At 45.2% G+C, this 22985-nt stretch overlaps 1 protein-coding gene across 4 annotated transcripts in view; it reads right to left on the reverse strand.

Annotated features, from left to right (window-relative positions):
* TRAPPC9 (trafficking protein particle complex subunit 9) overlaps positions 1 to 22985 on the reverse strand; it is a 544520-nt gene that overhangs the window by 486819 nt on the left and 34716 nt on the right. For all 4 annotated transcript variants that reach the window (XM_073893249.1, XM_073893250.1, XM_073893248.1 and 1 more), the window contains 2 exons: positions 18726 to 18847; positions 11696 to 11821 (listed from right to left, as the gene is read on the reverse strand). In XM_073893249.1, coding sequence (XP_073749350.1) covers positions 11696 to 11821; positions 18726 to 18847 — 248 coding nt within the window. The remainder of the gene's footprint in view (positions 1 to 11695; positions 11822 to 18725; positions 18848 to 22985) is intronic.

Genomic DNA, 22985 nt, shown 5'->3' on the forward strand with positions numbered 1-22985 from the left:
TTCAGAGCCCCAGGAAAACACTTAACTGAAAAGCTCCTCATTGGCCATGGGCTCTGTGAGCCTCAGGACAAAGTCAAGTTAGGTCAGCATAGACATCCACAGCACAAAATCTGGGGAATATGAAAGAGTCCCAGGCAAAATTTTAGGCCAAGATCCTTACAAAATTTTGAAATGAAATCAAATTCCCAAACTTATTTCCAATCCACTGCTCTTTTAGGGAATATTAATCAAAACATCTTTGTTCTAATTTTTCAATAGGCTGCACAGCCATGAAGGCTGAGCCCACCAGGGCCCAGACGTTTGCATGAAGCTCCAAGTGGAAAGTAACTCATAACGACTACTCAAGCCAAGTTGCTTTACTCCTAAGATGAACTCTGAGGAACTCGAATGTTAATTCACTATTCCTTTTCCAACTGGAAAGTAAGTTCACACCTGCTTTATTCCACTAGAAACAAAGCAGTAATATCAGCAGGAAACTCAGGCTTAGGAAGAATCTCCTGGCTATCTGGGAGGACGCAGAGACATAGGGATCAGAAAGATCCAAGTGCCAGTCCCAAATCTGGACATCACTAGCTTTGGCACTTTCCTTATTAATAAGGATAATGAAATCTAATCATGATTGTTGGAAAGACTGAATGAAATAACGTGTACGCTCAGCATAGCTTAAAGCTCACGACGAGTGTTCAAGAAATGAGAGACACCACTGTTAGTTAATACCTCGGATGCCACCAGCGTTAACCCAAAATTAGCCAGCCAGAGATGCTCCCAAAAATGCCTCACCAGCCTTTAGCCTTCTCAAACATGGGCGCCTGCAGTGACCTGAAGAACAAGGCTGTAGCAGTCACTGTGAGACGGGCTGGTGATGGCACGCCAGCAACGACTGTGAAATAGCAGGGCAGAAAACTGCGGAGACCATACATTCTCAAGTGTGGAAAACACATTCTGTTTCTACCCACATTTATTTCTAGCCGTGATTATACAGAGAGAAAATATATATTCAAAATTACACAAATTTCCATATATGTGTGTCAAAACAGTTTGGAAAGGAAAGAATGTAACTCTCTTCCCTACATCCCAAAGCATGGTTACCAGGCTTATACCAAGGACCTTTCTTTAAAAAGCATCTGCTAAAGTAACAGGATCCATTTTTGGTTTTAATCATTCAAAAGGAAAGGATTAAAAACAAAACAAAGTTACATAAGACCTGTTCCCTCGATGGTTGACAAGGTCATGGAGGAGACAGACAAGCCAACAAGGAATCACTCTGCTGAGTTCCCAGAGCCATAGAAGATGGATGGAGAGATGGATGACGGAGGCGCAGTTGTGCCCACACTCTTAGGCTGGTACCTAAAAGGCTCCTAGAGCAGGTGTACATACCATGTGCTCAACACCTTGACAAACATTAAAGAGAGATGAAACTTTTAAGAACAATCAACACCCTTGGTCAGCACACACCCGAAGCCGCAGAGCAAAGCCAAAGCCTGACTTCTGCTCATCCTGGTACCCTTGGATTCATTCTTGGATGATCTTAGAAACCAAGTCCTCTGGCCCCAAGAAGTCCTGCCTACTTTTACCATCTTCAGATTTAGTGAGCAAGCAAGCTGAGGTGTAGTTTGAGGATGGCACAAACTTTGACTATGTCTTTCTTAGCGTTCATTTTCTAATTCTAAAGAGTCCTGAGTTTTTTAAGTATATTCTCCATAAAATCTATTCCCTCCAATGACAATCATGGAGCCTGAAATTAAAAGCCAATTAAATAAGACCGTACACAACCCAAATGTCACCCACCCATCATCACTTTCTTCATATCCTCTCCTGCCTGACTGTATTAACACCTCCCTCCACCAGGCTCACAAAACACAGATTTGTCTCCTCAAATAGAACATGAGCTCCATAAAAGAGGAGACTACTCCATATTCACCTCTGAGTTCCTAGCATATTATAATATCAATGGATATAATTATCAACATGGCTCTTTCCTTTAAAAAATCTTTTTGGGGGTGCCTGGGTGGCTCAGTCTTAAGCGTCTGCCTTCGGCTCAGGTCATGGTCCCAGGGTCCTGGGATCAAGCCCCTCATCGGGCTCCCTGCTTGGCGGGAAGCCTGCTTCTCCCTCTGCCCCTGCTTGTGTCCCCTCTCTCACTTTGTCTCTCTCTGTCAAATAAATAAAATCTTTTTTAAAAATTTAAAAAAATAAAAAATCTTTTTGGATATTTAAATGAGACCTTGGGAGAAAGGCAATGTTGGTATGTTCAGGATCCAACATCCTGATTCAAAACCCTCTGAGGATCTTTTTGTATTGACTGTTCATTGATTCATTCAAAACACAATTTCTCATTCCAGGAGGATTTACATATTTCTGCCAGGAGTTTATGGTCACTCTCATGCCAGGAACTTTAAATTAAATCCTCCGTTTGGGTTGCTTTTTTCCTTCCAACAAGATTCAGAATTTCCCTATTTTCTTGCTTTGAGTACTGGGATTTTATTTTTTTCCAGTTCACCCTTCCATTAAACATGGCTTGGGGGAGGTCTCGGCTTTACACATGGGTCTGCCATCCAATTCCCAATGGGGGTAGGCCAAAGGTTTACCTCCTGTCCCTCCTATATGGGCTGCTGATACTGTGTTCCCAGAGCTAGGTGGCATTCGCTGGCTTCTGAGGCTCACTTAACTTCCGGGATTTGTGCTTTCTAGTTGTTTTGGCCCCTGAGGATTTCCTCTTACTTGCCGGCTATACATTTTGAAAAACTGGGGGAAAAAGTTTTATTTCTTAATCAGCATTTTTGTAAAGATTGTATTTGTTTACTCGAGAGAGAGAGCAGGAGCAACAGCGAGCAGGGGGAGCACAGGGGGAGGGAGCAGCAGGCTTCCCGCCGAGCAGGGAGCCCGACGCGGGACTCGATCCCAGGACCCTGGGACCATGACCTGAGCCAAAGGCAGACGCTTAACGACTGAGCCACCCAGGCGCCCCTTAATCAGCATCTTTAAGGAACACATGCAAAGAGGGTTTTTGAGAATTGCTAGACCATGATATTGCCAAAGAAAATAAACTAGTTATCTTCTGAACTTACACATTATTTGGTATTTTTTTCTACTAACAGACATTTTTTAATTAAAAAAATAATTAAGGGCCCAAATAGGATACAGACTTAGAGAGGCATACAAAATAAACAAAGGGGCAAAGCCGAAAAACGAGAAAACCACCTACAAGGTTAATAAAATACACAGACTACAGATGAAATCAGCAATTCTTAGAAATACCTAATCCGAACATGACAATGAGATAAGATGCCTTTCTTTTCCGGAAACGACCAACATAAAATAGAATCAATTAAAGCAAAAACTGGAATTCTAAGTTAGGCAAATTACAGAAGGTTACCAACAACATGGGCCTCCTTCCCAGAAAAAAGGCAGATTTGCTGGCTCTTAATTGTGTAACCTGAGTCCAGGCGAGGGCTGTACAAAGTGAGTGCTCAGTAAGTATCTAGTTAGTGAAATAAGTGATAAAGAAAGAAATATGGGGGTGCCTGGGTGGCTCAGTCAGTTGAGCATCTGGCTCTTGGCTTCAGCTCAGGTCATGATCTCAGGGTCGTGGGATCGAGCCCTGTGTTGGGCTCCCTGCTCAGCACGGAGACTGCTTGAGACTCTCTCCCTCTGCCCGCCCCCCCCAGCTCGTGCACACACTCTCTCTCTCTCCCTTTCTCTTAAATAAGTAAATAATCTTTTAAAAAAAGAACACTGAGTTTCAACGACAGAAATGCTAATATTGTCCACTTGTGTTATAAAGTATGTCTTCACTTTCAGGGATCAATGTTGCGGGGTCCTCAGAGTCAACGATTTTATGAAAATGCTCAGCTCGGGGACAGACATCCTCGGTGAATCCCGCTCACCGGTGACACTTGACTGAGATGTTTCAAAGGCACATCAACCTCCACCTGCACACAGCCTCCCTGAGAGCTGCTCAGGAACACAACGCTGAGCTGGGTGCCGTGCTGCACACTGCAGACGTGTTATCTCACTGAAACTTCACAACAATCCTGGGAAGTCGGGGCATTAACAGTCCAGCTGATCAGAGAAATTCTGTTTCCTTAAGTGAGCCGTGCGAGTCACACAGCTACTAATGGTAGAACTAGGATGAAGACCCATTTGACTGCGAAACCTCAAAGCCGCCTCCTCTACACCATCCCATCACCTCCTGCCCAGTCTTCCACAGGCTTCCAGAAAAGTGATCCTTTATAGCACTGCACGCCCTTGCTTAAAATCCCCAGTGGCTGGACACTGCTCTCAGGATAAAGCCTAAGGGAGACTGCACACAACCTACAAAGCCTGCACAGTCCATTTCCTGCTACTACCTCCTTGGCGCGCCTCACGCACGCCTGCCTGCCCGGCCCCGTGTGCCTCAGCCTCTAAGCACCCATGCTCCCTCCCACCATGGGGCTTGCCACTTGCTATTCCCTTGGACTAGAATTTGAATTTTGTATAACCCTGGGCTCCCACGCAGGAGTACTCTACCCTATGAATCCCAAACAGTGGACTCCACTGCCACCCTCTTTGACGCGGATCCAACACCAACTCTCAGAAAAATGCTTTTGTAGGATGAACCTCAATCTTGTTCTTTAGGACTTCCCTTCACTGAACCTTCACCAGTGCTTGTGGCTCTGTTTCAACAGACGACTGGCAAAGTATTTAGTAAGCTCACTGTAGCGGGTCGTGACGAGCAAGGCAGACCACATCAAGAGTCGACTCTGGTCACAACTGCAACAACACTACCCTGGGAGACAGTTCCCTCATTCTCATGAGCACTGCTCCATCACTTACAGCTGTAGGTATTTAATAAACACAAGTGCTAATTAGCCAAGCTCCCTAAACATGATCCTCTTCAAAGAGTCATACCAATAAGGCTTCGAGTATAGCCCTCTTACTAGAAATTTATCTTGAAACTGATAGCCCTAGCTACTCTACACATCTGACTTAAAGCATCTGACTAAATACACCCAAAGGGATTTTTTTTAAAGAAATTAAGATGAATCCATCCTGAATAAGCTCCCAGTATCATCACACTGTGCCCCACCCCAGGGTCTGATTTCTCACTTTCACGTATGTGTTCAGGTAGCATAACCTGAATCTGGGTTTCTCGTTTATAAAATGGGAAGAGAGAGACTGTTGTGAATAGATTCATTTAACAAATATAGATCTGGCACCTACTATGAATAAAATCTTAGGAATACACAGATAAATGATACACAGTCCTGCCCTCAAGAAACAAAGCCTTTTTGTTTACAATAGCATTAAAAATAATGAAATAATGAGATAAATTTAACAAAAATGTGTAAGACTTATACACTGAAAACAATAAGAGATCAACGAAAGAAACTGTAAAAGACCTAAATATATGGAAGGCACCTCAGGTTCATGGGATGGAAGACAATATTAAGACACCAAAACTCCCCAAACTGACCTACAGATTCATCCCAATCCCTATCAAAATCCCAGGGGGCTTCCTTAGAGAAATTGACACACGGATCCCAAAATTCACCCAGAAATTCAAGGGACCCAGAATAGCCAACACAATCTTGAAAAAGAAGAGCAAAGTTTGAGGACTCTTCCCAACTTCAAAACTTACTACAAAGCTACCATAATCTAGTCAGTACGGTACTGGCGTAAGTATGGATATAAATCAATGGAACAGAATTAAAAATCAAACCTTACATGTACAGTCAATTAATTTTCCACAAGGATGCCAAGACCACTCAATGGGAGAAGAATGTCTACATAGCACAGTACTGGGACAACTGGGTCTCTGCCTTCGACAGAATGAACTTGAACCCAACTGCATATGATAGAAATTAACTCAAAATGGATCAAACACCTAAAGGTACAAACTAAACCTATAAACTTCCTACAAGAAAACAGTAAATCTTCATGACATTGGATTAGGCTACGATTTCCAAGATGCAATACTAAGAACATGAGTGATAAAAGAAACAATACATAAACTGACTTCATTAAAATTAAAAACTTCTGTGCTGCAAAGGACATCAAGAAAGTGAAATGACCACCCCCGGAAAGGGAGAACATTTTTGCAAAGCATGTATCTGATAAGAGCCGAGTGTCCAGGATATATAGCAAACTCTAACAACGGAACAATAAAAAGAAAACAAAACCCAATTTAAAAATTGGCAAAGAATTTGCATGCATATACAAATGGCCAATAAGCACATCATCAGCCATCAGGGAAATGAAAACTTAAACCAAAATGAAACATTTCACAGCCAGCAGGATGGGATGTGAGGGCGATCTGGCTGCGACATCTGTCACCCCATTGATCGCCAGGGTTGATTCAGCTGATCTGGCTGGCTAGGCGGGTGTCCCCTTCCTCCCTCACCACTCCATGTGCGTCCCTCTCAAAGCTGGACGCTCGGTCGAAGAGGACGACCTTCCCCGATAGAGGAGAGGACCGTTCTTCGGTCAAGGGTATACGAGTAGCTGAGCTCCCCTGCTAGAACCTCCAAACAAGCTCTCACAGCCGGCAGGATGGTTACAACGAAAAGATGGACAACAGCGGGCAGCCGTGAGGGGGTGAAGACGTGGGACCTCTCACGCACTGCCATACACAGGGAAGCAGGCAGCTGCTCTGCAAAACAGGCCGGTGGTTCTGCAGACGGTCAGACACAGAGCCACGGGATGACCGAGCAATGCCACTCCTAGTTACATATGCCCAAGAGAACTGGAAACGTATGTCCTCACAAAAACTTGCACATCACTGTTCACAGCAGCTTTATTCAGAAACAGCCGGAGGTGGAAACGACCCAATTTCCATCAACCGATGATAGAATAAACAAAATGTGGCATATCCACGGCTATTAACCAGCCATGAAAAAGGAGGAAGTACTGATTCCTGCCACCATATGGAGGAACCTTGCAGACGTTATGGTCAGTGAGTCACCAGACACAAAAAGACAAATACCGACCTTTTAGGTGAAAAGTACACACATGTTCATTGTACTACCCTTGTGACTCTTCTGAAGACTTGAAATCTTTCAAAATAAAGTGTAAAGTCCTCACAGGAGGGCTTTAAGGATGAGATGCGGACACACACATAGTGCTCCTGGTACAAGGCCTCGCAGGCCCGCACGCGGTCACGGCCATGGCCACTCAGAGGAGTGGCGCCAACGCCCGTGAGCACCACATTTCCCACAGCGGTCTTCTCACGGCCACCAGACACACATTAGTGAGGGCCTGCTCTCCGACAAGCATGCTTGGCCGGGGGACTACGGAGACCCCACGGCCCCAGATCTGGACTCCGTGCGCATTACCAAACTTGGTTATTTAAAATGTTTCACTTTAATATTCAGTTCCATTTTTAAGTAACTACTAGAGTAAGCGCCTTAGAATTTCAAAAGGCAGTAAGTGTCTGTGATTCTGTTTATGCATTTATTTACATTCAGCCTCATTCTAAAAAAAAAAAAATCTAAATCAACTTTTAAACACAATTTAGCAACAATAACAACAAAAAGATAAAAATGGGGGTGAGGAGAAACTGAGGATGGAACAAACTGAACGAGGGGAGGGAAATCAGGAAAATGCAGGCGGCGAAGGAGGTGTACTCCATAAGGGCGACTGCAGCCTCCAACAGCGGAGGCAGGAGGAACAGACCACGAGCCCCCGTGCCCCCAGCACGAAGACCCGCAGCAGCACCGGCCAGCTCGCCCCCAAGCAGCAAGTCCTGAAACGGCCTTCCCATCCCAGAGCCTGTGCTAACCGCACCGCTCCCGCGGGGCTGCGTGGGGCGCCCGCTCTTAGCCCTCCCCTCTCCCATCGGCGCGCTGGGCTCCAAGGCCAGGACTGGGCCAGACCCTGTGGCTTCGCGGGCAGCACCTCAGCTGGAGCACAGCTGGTGGCACAGGCCCACCCCCAGCTGCTCCCTACAGCTCTGACCTCTCTCCTGGAGATTTCCTTCTAGGCCTGCTCCCCACAAAACCCCTCTCCTAAGTACGAGAATGCCACGCCATACCTTGTTCAACCAGACATTTCTCCGTCCCCCTCTCCTTTCCCTTCTCAGTAAGGAACTCGACTTCCCTCCCTCCCCACGCAACTGTTTCTTTCTTTGCGAGAACTATGGGCTGCCCTCACGCCGTCCTGACAGCCGGGTGCCCTGCCGCGGGGACTGACGCGCCTCGGTCTTGCCTAGGCTGCACCTTCACACTCCCCCCCTCTATCGTGAAAAGCCTTTCCTCAATCTCCCCATCCCTCTGATTTTGAGCTTAATTTGACATAAAGTTCCGAGGTTACAATTATCATGTGCATATCTACCAGTTTTTCCTGGGTTTCCTTAGCAACGACTTCATTAAGGAACTGCAGCAAGAAGTTTAAAGAGGATATTCTTATATCTGAACAGAGTAGCCTGCAAAAAATTTCAATGGCTCTGAAGAGAAAATTAACCAGAGACAAAGAGGTCACAGATTCTAGTCAAGAGAATCGTGAGCCACAATGTTCTTAAATGACCCAGAATCATTCCTGAACGTCAGGTGTACAGCAGGCCTCGGTGCTGGGATGAACATACGCTGGGTCCTACAGTATGCTCTTGCATTTGCTGAGGTATGGGGCTTTTTCCAAGTTTTTCAAACAGGTTCTTACTACCACTTTCTCTTACTGTCACCTACCATTTCCTGTAAAAATAGTTTATTTTATAAAAGATTACAATACTTCAAAAATAAATTCAAAATGGATGAAAGACTTAAATGTGAGGCAGGAAACCACCAATATCCTAGAGGAGAACACAGGCAGCAACCTCTATGACCTCAGCCGCAGCAAGACCTTCTTGCTAGACCTGTCACCAGAGGCAAGGGAAACAAAAGCAAAAATGAACTATTAGGACTTCGTCAGGATAAAAATGTTCTGCACAGCAAGGGAAACAGTTGACAAAACTAAATGGTAACCTTCAGAATGGGAGAAGATATTTGCAAATGTCTTATCAGATAAAGGGCTGGTATCCAACATTTATAAAGAACTTCTCAAACTCAGCACCCAAAAAACAAAAAATCCACGGGAAGCCTGCTTCTCCCTCTCCCACTCCCCCTGCTTGTGTTCCCTCCCTTGCTGTGTCTCTCTCTGTCAAATAAATGAATAAAAGCTTTTAAAAAAAACTTTAAATAAAAAAATAAGAAATAAAAGATGTGCACTTGTGCCCGCACTGTGAGAACAGCGTCCCAGGAACAAAACCTTCCACATGCACCTGCAACAGCCCTAGCTCACGGGCCCCGGGGAGGGTTGGGGCCTCAAGCCCTCCTGCGCCGCGCCCCCCACCCCACGCAGTCCCATGGCTTCAGGCCTTCTCGGTGCCCCCCCACCCCCACCTGACTGTGACACTTGCAGAGCTACCGCAGGGCAGATACCATGTCAGTCCTGGACAAGCGCGTCTCATCTAAACCAATCCTTCCCATGGCCAGGAAAGCTCGCTATCCTACCATTTCACACACCAAGACGTTAAGAGAGGGGCGGAGTGATTTTGCTGAAGGCTCCGCAGCTAATTAGGGGCAAAGACAGGGTGTGAGCCCAAGCCTGTCTGACTGCCCTCCAGGCCTGCAGGACCCCACAGCATGAACTCCCAGGAGGACCCCCCCACGCACACCTGATGAGCCCACGGTCTCCCCACTCACAAGGTCTGGCCCCAGCCTGCCTACGAAGTGGTTTCCCCCCAGGAGCAAACCGCTCAGGCCACCGAGTGACCGCCACTCCACATTCCAAGTCTCTGTGGTGCTGTTTCCCTTACACTAAATGGCCCAAACGCTGCAGGATTTTTCTCTTTGTGGTTTATTTGTTTGTACTGGGTTTACTGGCTTTCGTCTATTTTTGTCTCTCCCTTCCGTGTCTTATTTGCTCCAGTAGCCTCCCTGCCCATCTGAGCCAGGGAATCACTGTGACGAGTGGCCTGAGAGACAGTGAGGCGCTTCCCAGGGGAGGGAAGGAGGCACAGAGTGCGCACATGACCTGCCCAAGGGAGTAAAGCCAGAGCCCCTGTGCTTAAGTGTATGCTAAAATATTTATCATTTTATACATTATGGCTATAACATAGGAGGTATCAAAAAAAGTAGGACACACATCAACCCAAAGACATTCATTAGCTCCAATTTTGTTTCTATTTATTCCTATTTTGAAAACTAAGAATCTCTAGTCAATATGGCAAAGTATTAATGTATTAAATCTGGATGTAGAAGCCTGAGTGTCTTCTTATTCATATTTTTTATGTGTTCACAATATAAAATGACTCTAGTCTCTCCCCTCTCCCAGCCACTACCCCTCCTCTTGCCTGAGCCCCAGGCCCACATATCCAACAGGCTTTTCACTACAGCCACCACTGAACCTATTACCTTTCCCCCAAAGCGTCCCCCGCAGCTCTCCCTCGGAGCACAGCACGAGCATCACCAAGCCAGAGCCCGGGCGGCGGTCCAGCCGACCCTCCCCCACAGTCCTCCACCGTTCCCTCTGTACCACCCACACGTGTGTACCGTCCGCTCCCTCTCCCCCTTCGGCAGTCCCACACTCAGGTGGAAGCATCCGTACTGCCCACCCAACCCCCACATCACACCTCCCTACTCAAGACAAATGGGATCATATCATTCCCGTGCTTGTAAGGCCTTTCCTCTAAAACCTACTGCGCTTAGAATAAACTGCAAACCCTTCCACTGGCCAACAAGACCTCCAGCTCTGACTCGGGCCCCCTCTCTCATGCTCCTGCTCTGGGCTGTCTCCGCTGGTCCGGTTCCTTCCAGGGAACGTGCTCTCTCTGATTTCAGACTCACTCCTGCTGAGCCATCTTCCTGGAACGCTCGGGTCCCACCTCCCCCTCTCCTGTCCATCCTTCCCATCCCAGCTTGAACCTCACTGCCTCAGACAGCCCTGGACCCCACACCCTCCACCACCACCAAACTAGCTTCAATCCATTTGCCACTTGCTCCCCATCCCCCTTTTCTCACGCACCCCACCACCGAAGGTCTATCTTTACCACGAACCTGTCTCCTCCGCCCCTCCTTCCCTCCCCCAGCACAGCCTGTGCTCAGCAAACAGCTTTGCTGTTACAGTCACCTGTGTTCCGCTCCCAGCCATGGATCCTTAAGCAAGCTGCTGAACTTTTGAGACTCGGTTGCCCCGTCCATAAAAATCCAAGTTACAGTAATTAGCTAAACGTCTCAAAGCTTTCGACACCAGCAGCTTCATGATTTTGCATTGGCAACCTACAACAAAGAGCTCTAATGATTTTGCTTTAGTAAAATCCTATCCAGATGCAGACTGAGTAGCATTTGTTGAGTGCTTACTGTGTAACATGAGCTGTAAAACAGACTTCATGTTCCAGAAACCCAATGACCCACCCAGGGTGACAAATGGCAGTCACGTCCCAAGTGACAAGAGTGAGGCAAGGAGCACAGAGCTGCTTCAAGGTCGCAGAGCTGGCAAGAGGCAAAGTGGTGTCTCCAATCAAGAAACAATTTTAAGGATAGAAAATGAGGGATTTTGAAAGTAAAGTATCATAATGTGAAGAAGCAGAACAAGGAGTGACATTAATTAGGACATCAAGTTCTGGCCGCAGTGCTGGCACCTGCCACACTGAATCCTAGCGCAGCAGAGTCCGACGGGTTCGTGACAACAAGCTCCAAAGAGCTGCACGAACTCTTCCGTGAGCAGGAGGACACACACCCACCTGTCGAAGATTAATGTAAACAGCATTCTGGAGAAACTCTGAGGCTTCCATGCTCCGCTTCTGAATGGCGAGGACACGCACAGCCTTGACACACGCTTCTAACTCAATCACTCCGGCGTTCTTGTACTGTACAGTAGAAAGGAGGAGCCTCATCAAAAAGAAGAGTAAAGATTCTCTGTTGCATCATGAAAGTCATACTTGGGGGACTCCGGGACCCCACAGGGCACTTCCCCAAGCTCAGGGACCTGACAGCATCCCCCATGATGGGGACAGGGGGATGGAGGTTTGTGTTTGAGAAAGTCCATCTGTTATGGGGTCAGAAGAGGTTGGTGGATTGAGCCTACAAATGCACAAGAGATAGATATTTTACAAAATTTCAAAATATTGTCAAAGGATACTTGCCTCCATTTCCACTTAGCATCTCCTATACTCTGCCACACAGTTAGGCTCTCTCACACCTGCTGAAGTGGTAAATCCATTTGACTTTTGTGGCAAACGTTCTAGCTCCCTGCATCCTTGTGTGCCCTGCACTTAAGTGTCCCACGCCTTTCTGATTTTCTAAGTTACTTAGTCCTGCTTCTCAGCTCCGAGACGCAGGACAAACGAAGACAGAGGAGACAGAAAAGGCACTTTACCCGCCACTCGATAGTAATACTGGCTGAGTGCTCTCAAGCCTCACCTCCAGTGCTCACGGCTCTGCCCAAGGTAGCTTCCAGAGGGAGAGCTGCCACGTGTGTGGCTCGGAGCCTGGAGCAGGCTACGGAGCACCCCGCACCCTCTCTCCAGCGCCCATCCCCCGCCCACAACGCTACACTGCAAAACTCTGCATGCTCGCTGTTCTTCCGCCTGTTTTCTTTTCCGTTCCTAACCCGCTTTATCTTTTTTCCTAAGTATCCTGAGCTGGAGTGATTTTCAGTTGAAGTATCTGAAAAAACTTGCAGATGAAGAAAAGGTTTACAGAGATGAGTCCCTGTACATGAGCGCCTGAGGGTAAGGAGGTCCCTCACCAATACTCTTTGTGGGCATCAAACATTGGGAGTCACCACATTCCATCAGCCAGTGTGTGCTGAGAGCCCTGAAGGGCTGGCAGGCCTACCTGCCCGCTTCCCAATTATGAAGAAGCAAAGGTGGAATCGCTCATGCTTCTTACTAAAGTTATCTCTATAAGGCAGACAAAGAAATCGCTGTGCTGGGAAGGGCAGGCCTCTGTGTTCCCCTCTTTTTAAATATGTGACATGTCCATAATTTGTGATATATACAATTGTCAGACACACTTATGAAAAGAAACCATACCTCCCTAACTACCAACCCTGAAGTCAGAGATCTACCAATTGTTATAGACCATTTAACAACAACAATAAACATAAGGACTTTATTCCACTGAAATTAAATAACTTCTTTTCCTTCAAAACCCTTAAAACCTCCACTTAGGTGAGAATAAAAGTCAACTCCATTTTTTCACATGTTTTACATTATATTTACATATTTTTAATTATATTACAAAGAGATTTAAACTGCGATCATAAAAAAATTGTTCATACATTAGTAGAAAGGTATCCACAAACAGCAGGGATTAGGAAAAGAAAGGGCAGTTACTAACGACCTACATACCTAGTCTCCCACAAGCATTTTCCTGGAACACAAGTGGGTCCTTAGTAATTACCTACCAGCACAGGTCTCCACACAGAACCATACAACCAATATTTCAGGAATAAATGAGGGAATTAGCTCATTCAATTCTAAAACAAAAACCCTAAAACAAATATTACCCTTAATTTATGTCCCAAAATGAGACTGAAAAAAAGTGAAGTTTCTCGCCCAAGGTTACAAAGCTAGTGACTGGTGGCAGGATTTGAACTCAGATCTGACTCCAAAACTAAGGTGGAAATATTCCATTAGGGACGAAGTGACCTTCACTAGAGAGGCTACATGAACATAGCTAAAGGCAGGTGAATATTGAGACCTCTGCCCAGATACTGTAACTTAAGCAAGGAGGGTCCTCTGCCTCTCAATCCAACTGTCTTTTCATCTGTGTATACAAAAAATGTATACAAGAAGACAGAAGACCTAGCTTCTGGTCCAAATACTGCCACTGTGTGACTTTGATAGAGTCACTTAACCTCTCTGGGCTTTAGTATCTCAGCTATGGAAAGGTATGGGGCCATATGTTCTCTACGGTTCCTTCCAACACCATTATCTCGGCAGAAGGTCTGTGTCTCCAATCATCTCTTCTAATGAGAGAATTTCCTTGGCCACAAATCAGAAATCTAATAAAAAATCATTCATGAAGCCACCAAGAGTCTGCTTAAGAGATTTTGTAATCACTCACAATGAATGAAAACCAAAGGCGGTGTTTCTCCCTCGGTAAGTGGGAGGTAGCCTGATGAGAGAGAGAGAGAGAGAAAGAGAGAGAGAGAGAGAGTGTGTGTGAGTGTTGTGTGTGTGTGTGAATCAAATACACTCAGATCCAGGAAGTGCACAAGTATTCTTGGACTACTGTCACTTCATGGTGGTGGGGGACGTAAAAGATTAAAGAAAAGGAGCAAAGAGGTAGATGAAGCAAACGAATAAAAATACAGCCAGAGAGACAGGCAAGACATCCATGTGCTGTACTTGCATCACGTACACAACACGAGGAACTGGTTTCTCCCAGACGTTTTGTTGAACACGTACTCAACCAGGGAGGGAGAGACAATGACCAATTCTTTATTGAGCAATACGAATGAGCCTGCCACGGGAGTAGGCATTAATATATACAAATCGTTTACCCTGATTAAAAGCTCGATGCAGCAGGCCTTCATATCACCATTCGAGAGAAAAGAAACCTGGGCTGAAAGAGAGCACACAGCTAGACTGAAGTCAGACAGCCTGAGACAAAGGAGGAGAGACTCAAACCCAGCTCTGTCTGCTCCTTCCACTCTCAGACTGGAAAACTCATCACCCACGGCCACCTGACTCCACCGCTGCGCCCGTGGCAGACAAGTCTCGAATCCTGACTGACATGGAGCTACAGGCAGCCAGTAACTCTCAGTGAGACCTGGCTGGTGAGGTGGCATCCACCTGCCATGCCCATGGGGCTGTGCCACAGAGGCAGGAGAGCCTGGTTCCTGTGCACGTCCAGAGCTTCCTTCCCTGCCCTAACCCGGGTTCCCTCTGCTTCTCCAGTCCAAAGGAAGTCACTAAACTGCTAGAATTAGTTCTGCAAGCCACATGACTTCTCTCCATCTGTGTGCCCACTGACAGAACTTAGCTATGATCACTTTGATAATCTTGGAAACAACTGAAAACACAGAAAAGAAAGGACTCTGGAAAAAGTACTTAATACTTATCATTTTTAACTAACCAGTTACAAAATGAAGATTAAAACTTCAGTCTGCCTTTCTACGTATCAGCTATTAGCAGTTCAAAATTATAATGGCAAAATTCTCATCTACAAAATTAACAAAAACACATACAATAACTAGAAATAAACTTAAAAACAACACTCACTTTCTTGATGAAGACAACTGCAACTATATTGCGGGACTTAAAATAAGATGTGTAAATGCAGAGATGTTAACATATTCTATACAGAAATGTAATTTTGTAAAGATATAAGTTCTCCTAAAAATAATCAAAACTTATTGAAAGCCCCATGAAAATTTCAATCTTGTTTGGTTGTTTGTTTGTTTTTTGTAACTTGAACAAAATATTTCAAAATTCTTTAGGAATAATAAAGTCAAATTACTAGCCAAGAAAATCTGGGATCAGAGGAAGGAATTTTAAAGAAAAGAAGACACACTATCATATATTAAATAAACTACAGGAAATAAAATATCATGATGCTAGACTAAGAAAAGAAATTCATAGAAAGGAATAAAAAGGTCAGAATTAGACAACAATATATGGGTAAGTAGGATTTCAAATCAGAGAGAAAAGGTATGAATTCAATAAGTCATGGTAGAACAATCAGATAGTAACCTGGAAAAAATAAATGATATTGCTGTGTCATAATGTACACAAAATAAGCTATAGGTAAGGAGCTAAATGTTCTAAAAATGCTAACAATAGGGGCGCCTGGGTGGCTCAGTCGATGAAGCATCAGACACTTCCTTTCGGCTCAAGTCACGATCTCAGGGTCGAGCAAACGTGCTCAACATCAGGCTCCACACTCAGCACAGAGTCGGCTTGGGATTCTCTCCCTCCCCCTCTGCCCCTGCCCCTGCCCCCGCTCACAGGCATTTGGGCGCACGCGCTCTCTCTCTCATTAATGAATTATTTTAAAAAATAAAAATAAAATGCAGGGACGCCTGGGTGGCTGTCAGTTAAGCGTCTGCCTTCGGCTCAGGTCATGGTCCCAGGGTCCTAGGACTGAGCACCACGTCGGGCTCCCTGCTCAGTGGGGAGTCTGCTTCTCCCTCTCCCACTCCCTCCCTCTCTCTCTCTCAAATAAATAAAATCTTTTTTAAATAAATAAATAAAATGCTAACAACAGCTAATACAATACTTTCCATGTACTTCACTCTGCCTATCCTCACTGTATCCCTTTGAGAAAGGTACTATCATCATCCCTATTTCAGAGATTTAAAAAAACTGAGGAAAGGAGTTTTATTCTATTGTCAAGGCATTTCTAAGCATAATACTGAAGGTAAAACCCATAAGGAAAAGATTTACTATATTAAAAACATGTTTTGACCACAAACAAAAAGAAAACCTCATGAACAAAATTAAAGGCAAGCAACATTAGGAAACAGATTTGTAATAGACACTGATGAAAGGTAAGAACCTGATATCCATAATATACAAAGAACTATAAAAAAAGCAACAAGAAAAACACCCCACCTTAAATGTATGCAAAGGACACAAATGGGTAATTCATGTAAGAAATGTAAATGGTAACAAGTGAAAAATGCTCAGTATCTCACTGGTAATCAAATGCAAACAGAAACAATGAAAGGTTACTTTGCCCATTATAGTGGCAAATATCCTAATAGCTAGTGTTTGTGAGAGAGCAGACTGTTAACCTTCTTGAAGGACAATATGGCAATGTATAAGTAAGCTCTAAAAATACCATGTTTGCTCTGACACAAGTCAACTTCTAGGGACTGTCCCCTTAAAAAAAAAAACAAAACAGGGGCGCCTGGATGGCTCAGTCGTTAGGCATCTGCGTCTGCCTTCGGCTCAAGTCATGATCCCAGGGTCCTGGGATCGAGCCCCACGTCGGGCTCTTTGCTCGGCAGGGAGCCTGCTTCTCCCTCTGTCTCTGCCGCTCCCTCTGCTTGTGCTCTCTCCCTCTCTGTCAAATAAATAAAATCTTTAAAAAAAAAAAATCAGTCCAAAAAGATTTCTCTGTTGGGGCATTTATAAGATCTCTGTTTACCATTGTGGGAAGGAAAACTGAAATGACATAATATTCAGTAATGGAGAACTGGTTAAATAAATAATTGTACCCCTTTTCATTCCCTGTTGGGGAAGGAATTGAGGAGTAACTTGAAAGCAATTTATGATAAATGTAAACATCACGTTCAGTGATTAAATTCCCAGAGATCTTAACTAAAGGAATAATCAGACAAGAACACGAGAATAGGGGCACCCGGGTGGCTCAGTCGGTTGAGGATCCAACTCTGGGTTTCAGCTCAGGTCATGATCTCAGGGTCATGAGATCCAGCCCCGTGTTGGGCTCCGCGCTCAGCACAGAGTCGGCTTGAGGATTCTCTCTCTCTCTCTTCCCCTCCCTCTGCTCCTCCCCACCCCATGCTCACTCTCTCTCAAATAAAGAAAATCTTTAAAAAAAAAAAAGAACACAATGCGGTGCCTGGGTGGCTCAGTTGTTAAGCGTCTGCCTTCGGCTCAGGTCATGATCCCAGGGTCCTGGGATCGAACCCCGCATCGGGCTCCCTGCTCGGCGGGAAGCCTGCTTCTCCCTCTCCCGCTCCACCTGCTTATGTTCCCTCTCTCGCTGTCTCTCTCTCTCTCTCTGTCAAATAAATAAATAAAATCTTTAAAAAAAAAAAAGAACACAAGAATGTATGTACAAAGATGTTCACTGAAGCACTGTTTTTCTAGCAGTGGGAAGTGAGAAAGCCTGAGTATCCATCCGAGGATGATGATGAAGCAAACCTCAGCAAGCTGTGGGCTCTGTAGAAGCAGGCACATCATGTTGCTCTAGGAGCTGCCACTCCCCACGCTGGGCTCACAACAGTCTCTCACGGGAGGCGGGCATGAATAAATAATAAATGACCACCTCCACGTGTTAGAGGGCTGTCCACCTATCTGCAAGAGGGCAGCCGCCTGCAGTGGGAGGACACCCATGAGGTACCTCTGAGGCAACAAAGCAAGCGGCCGAATGACACGCGTGGGACAGCCTCATTTTCCTAAATAAGAGATACACATCCACAAGTATGCTTCACAGGCCCGACAGTCCTGAGAGATACGTACCAGACTGTGCATACTCGTCAAAGAAGTAAGGGCGGGGGAGGCGGGCGGCCCCACCTGCCCCTGCTGCCTCACTCCTGCACAGCTGGAGTTCTTGTCCTCAGTATTTCAGAAAGGATATTTGAAATTCAAATTTTTTTTTTTAAATCCAGAGTAACAAGAATGGTGCATCCAGAAGAAGGGATGCTAGGCACAGCATTAAAACGCACGTCATGGAAGATTTAACTACACAGAGGAACACATGATGCGTCAAATCAGAACTGCAGGGCTCCACACAGTGAGCACCGAACACTTACCATGTTTTATGGTATCGGCAATATGCGCTGACAAAACAACCAGAAAACAGATACTAAAGGGTTAAAATGACTATCTCTGAGTCGTGGGGCTATGATAGTCTTTTTTCCCCCTTCTCCAAATATCAAATTAAATATACATGATTTTGAGTCAGAAATAAAAAATACTTTTAGGTATATAGTATTATGCATTAGGGAATAATACACGAATACTTAACAGAACCAAATAATTGGGAGATACTGTAGTATTTCACAGTGTAAACCAGGAACTCCTGGTTAAAACAACACAGTTAGGTAAGGGCTTTACAAAGCAGTAAAATCACCTTGCTGTAATAGGAAATGGCCTCCTTATACTTGTCAATTATGTCCTCAGGACTCAGACAGTTCTTAGCACGTCCGATTTCAGCACTGGTGTCAGGATTTATGCCATTGGTCGTGAGGGCACCTGCAAACCAAAAGGAAGAAAAGAGATAATCTTTTGCTTTTTCTGTCTTCTTTGTTCGTTTGAAAGAAGGGCACAAATAGGATAAAACTTAAATACTCCCCCCCTGCAGTTTAAATAATGAAGCCATTTTTAAATTCTTCTAGCTTATATGTCCCCTGCAAGTCTTACCATCAAAGCACTGTATTAAATAATAATTAACTCAGAGTAAGTTTTCCTCCTTACTGAAGCCTTTTATTAAAGAAAACAGGATGCATTATATAAAAGTAACGTGACCGTAATAACTGGCTTTGCCATCTTGAAGACGACACAGCCGGCACGCGTTACCTTGCGGCTCTAAGCTGAGTGCTAGCAGGAGGCCGCACATGTCCTCAAATGAAGATAAACTACATGAAAGTGTTTTTCAAATCGTCCAGCACTAAAGAAATATAACTGACAAACACTAGTATCCTGTCTGTGGCTCCCATTTTCTATTTCTGGCCAACCTCTGTCACTAAACAGAATGGCCGAATTCCCCGGCCATCAGACTCACGTGGGGAAGAGTTCTGGAGAAATCTCCATTTACAGAATATAACCAACTACACATGGAACTCTGACAGGAAAAAAAAAAAAAAAAAAAGATGAAATAGTTTATTTCATAGAACACAAAAAATACCCCTTTAAGCCTCAGTAACAGAAAAAGCTGGGCTCCTGCTAAGCCACTTGTTTATCTCTCAGACAAACCCCGTGTTCCTGACACCTGCTAGGGGCTTAGGCATGAGGCTGTTGCCGATCCTTATCATCTCCGGGGCCCAGGCATGCACCTCACTGCCCATAACACGCATGTCAGCTCGTGAACTACCCTCGCTTCTGATCTTGGCCCAATTTTCTCTCCTGCTCATTTGGTATTCTGTTATTCTGTAAGCTACCTTAAATGCTTTGGGGAACAAGACAAAAGAATGAGTGGATAGACAGACAGATGGACAGGTGGCAGATGGGCAAACAGACAGAGAGACTCCAAGAAAAGGGAAACAGAGACAGGCTCCTAGACAAAACCCTCCTCTAGCTAGGGAAGAAAGAACGACAACAGGGAACCATGAAGAGGCAGGTGGCTTGGGATCTTGTTTCCTCCAGATTCTGTGAAAATCACAGCAAGGGGTGAGAGGATAGAACTATAAATAATAAGAGAAAAGGGCACGCTTGAAAAACCTAAAATGTATACCTTCTTAAAGAAAAGATTCAAATCATCAAGGCCCGATGACACAATCCTTACAGAACTGAGAATTCCATCTCCAAGCCACAAGGCATCCCTTCAGAGCAGTGAGGGTTTACACGGAGTGCTTACAACACCAGCAGAGCCCAAGATACATAATTCTGCACGTAGAAGGACTCAGCATGCGTGCTAAGGACTTCCCCCCATGCTCTCCCTCACAGCCCCGAGCCACACTGTGAGGGAGGCTCCCAGTGTACCTCGTTCCTGCAAGTGAGGAAGGAAGTCCTGGGGAGGCTAAATATTCTTGTTAGTTTTCAGAACTGCAGAGCTAGTGACTCCAAAGTAGGATTCAAACTTGGGCCTACGTTTTTCACCAGCGTACATAATACTATGCTTTGTGTGTTTTTCATGCATTAATACATTTGTTTCTGGCTAAAAGAATATTTAGTAAGTGTATAGGCAGTTTTGATTTATCTAGTAGGCTCCAACAATTCATCTTTATATCACTGACTTTTACTCTTTTCCCTTGAAGAAAGGAAGAGCCAGAGTGAGGTGGGTCCTTCATTCTTCACGATCCCTCCTCTCCTCCAAACAGTATGCGATCAAGGAGCAAATGCCCCCTCCACTTTTAAAGAAATGGCACCAATGATAACAAGGGTCCATTTAAGGATTAACTTAAACACCAGTATTGATGCTGGGGGAACTCCAAGGGCAACAGCCCAGAACAACACAACATGTCGGAAACTAACAGCAGAGCTCACCAGAGAGCTTACCACTAAGGGTCACAGTGATTTCATCTTATTCAATAAAAGAATAACAAGCTCTGGGGCACCTGGGTGGCTCAGTCGTTAAGCATTAAGCAACTGCCTTCAGCTCAGGTCATGATCCCAGGGTCCCGGGATCAAGGCAAGCATCGGGCTCCCTGCTCCGCGGGAAGCCGGCTTCTCCCTCTCCCACTCCCCCTGCTTGTGTTCCTTCTCTCGCTGTGTCTCTCTCTGTAAAATAAATAAAATCTTAAAAAAAAAAAAGCTCTAAAAAACTAGTATGCAATAGATTCCATCTTTCTTGACATGTACAAAGTGTTGACAGCCCCCGTGCAATGTTAGTGTGAACCAGTGAAACAAGGAGTCATCAGGACCACAGCCTGAGTCTACAAAGAGGAAAAATCAATGAAACAGGCAGGCTGATGGCCAGGCAGGAGGAAAGGAAAAGAGAGGACATAAGAAGAAGTGGGGGGGAAAGTTCGGAAAGCAACATCATCACAACGGTTCTCAGGCATCCATCCAACAATCATTCATTCATTCAAGAGCCAGGGAGAGAGTTACGGAGTCCTCTTATGTGCAAGATGGTATCCAAGATACAAAACTGGAAAGGCAACACACGCAGAGATAAAACAAAGCAGAAGTAACAGGGCATAAAGCAGAGACAGATGAGGCAGGAGAGAGACAAACCGTGAGAGAGAAGAGCAGCAACAGGGTTCAGAGAAGGCAGGCACCCATGGTGTGGTGGTGAGCCCAGCAGCAGCAGGCAGGCCAGCCTCCCACTGGCTCACTCACATTCACTGTCCTACTGAAAAACCAACCCCTGAGACATGGGTGCTCCTCACGCCGTCTGCAGACGGCCAGCAAAGAGACAGCGCTGCCAACAGGTCAGGACGTGAGCCTGGGCCCCTCGAACACCAGGGCAGAGCGGGAGTTTTTGATGAATGGTACTGAGACACCGGGATGGCCATTTGGAAAAAGCTCAGAACAGACCCATACAGACCCATACCTCACACCAAACACAAGAATCAACTCCAAATGCTCTAGGATCTACATGTAAAACAGAAAACCAGAAAAGAAGTTCAAGTAACATGGGTGAATTCCTCTAAAACCTAGATACAGGGAAAGGCTCTCTAACTATGATGCAAATTCAAATGCAATTTTAAAAACTGATAAATTCAATTATGTAAAAATACAGCAAAAATGCCACACACAAAGCTAAAACATAAATGACGATCTGAGAGAAAATATTTGCAATATATATCACAAAGGGCTAAGAGCTCTAATATATAATGAGGTCATAAAAATTGAGAAAAAGCTAAAATCCAATAGAACAAAATTAGCAAAAGATATGAGCAGATAACTTGCAAAAGGAAACTATAAAATGGCCCTCGCCGGTTAAAAAGCTGTTGGATGTCACCTGCAGTACGTCTACTTGGTCAAATATAAGAACACAGCGCCAGGCTGCTAATAAACCCGGGGCGGGGGGGCGCCTGCTAACAAACCTGGAGAGGAGATGCACCCTCGGGCATGGCTCCCCTGAGCGCCGAATGCTAGGACCTCTATGGGGGAAAGGGGGTAAAATCTAATAGAAGTGTGTCTACATATTTTTTTAACCTTTTGACCCAGGAACTCCATTTCTAGGAATTTATGCTGAAGACCCAATGCCAAAAACACAGAAATACACATGCATGAGGTTACTCACTGGAGCAGCATTTGTAATTACAAACAACTGGAAATCAAAATGCCCACGAGAAGACTGGTGAACAGGACGTGGCACATACATGCACGGCGTGCTACACACCCATGAGAATGGGTGGGGAAGGTCCCCATGACCTGACAGGGACTGGTTTCCAGGATATGCTGGCAAACATGGCAGAACAAAAAAAGCCAAATATAAAAGAACGTGTGTACTACGCCATCTTTTGCACAAGAAATAGAAATAAGAACATCTGTCTGGTTTTCTTCAACAACAACAAACAAGCAAACGAACAACCCCACCAGAGTGAGAAACCAGGAACAGATGAGACCAGTCTCCTGCAAAGGTAGACTGGAATGAGGTGAGAGGGGTAAGAGAGGCAGTGACCCTTCTCTGGGTAATACCTTTTGTATAGTTTTGACTCTGGGAACCATTTTCATGTTGGAAGGAAGGGAGAGAGAGGGAGGGGAGAGGGATGGAGGGAGGGAG

The sequence above is a fragment of the Callorhinus ursinus genome, unplaced genomic scaffold (assembly GCF_003265705.2).
Source record: "Callorhinus ursinus isolate GAN/ISIS: 27379988/994484 unplaced genomic scaffold, GSC_fseal_2.0 scaffold5, whole genome shotgun sequence".
Lineage (NCBI taxonomy): Eukaryota > Metazoa > Chordata > Mammalia > Carnivora > Otariidae > Callorhinus > Callorhinus ursinus.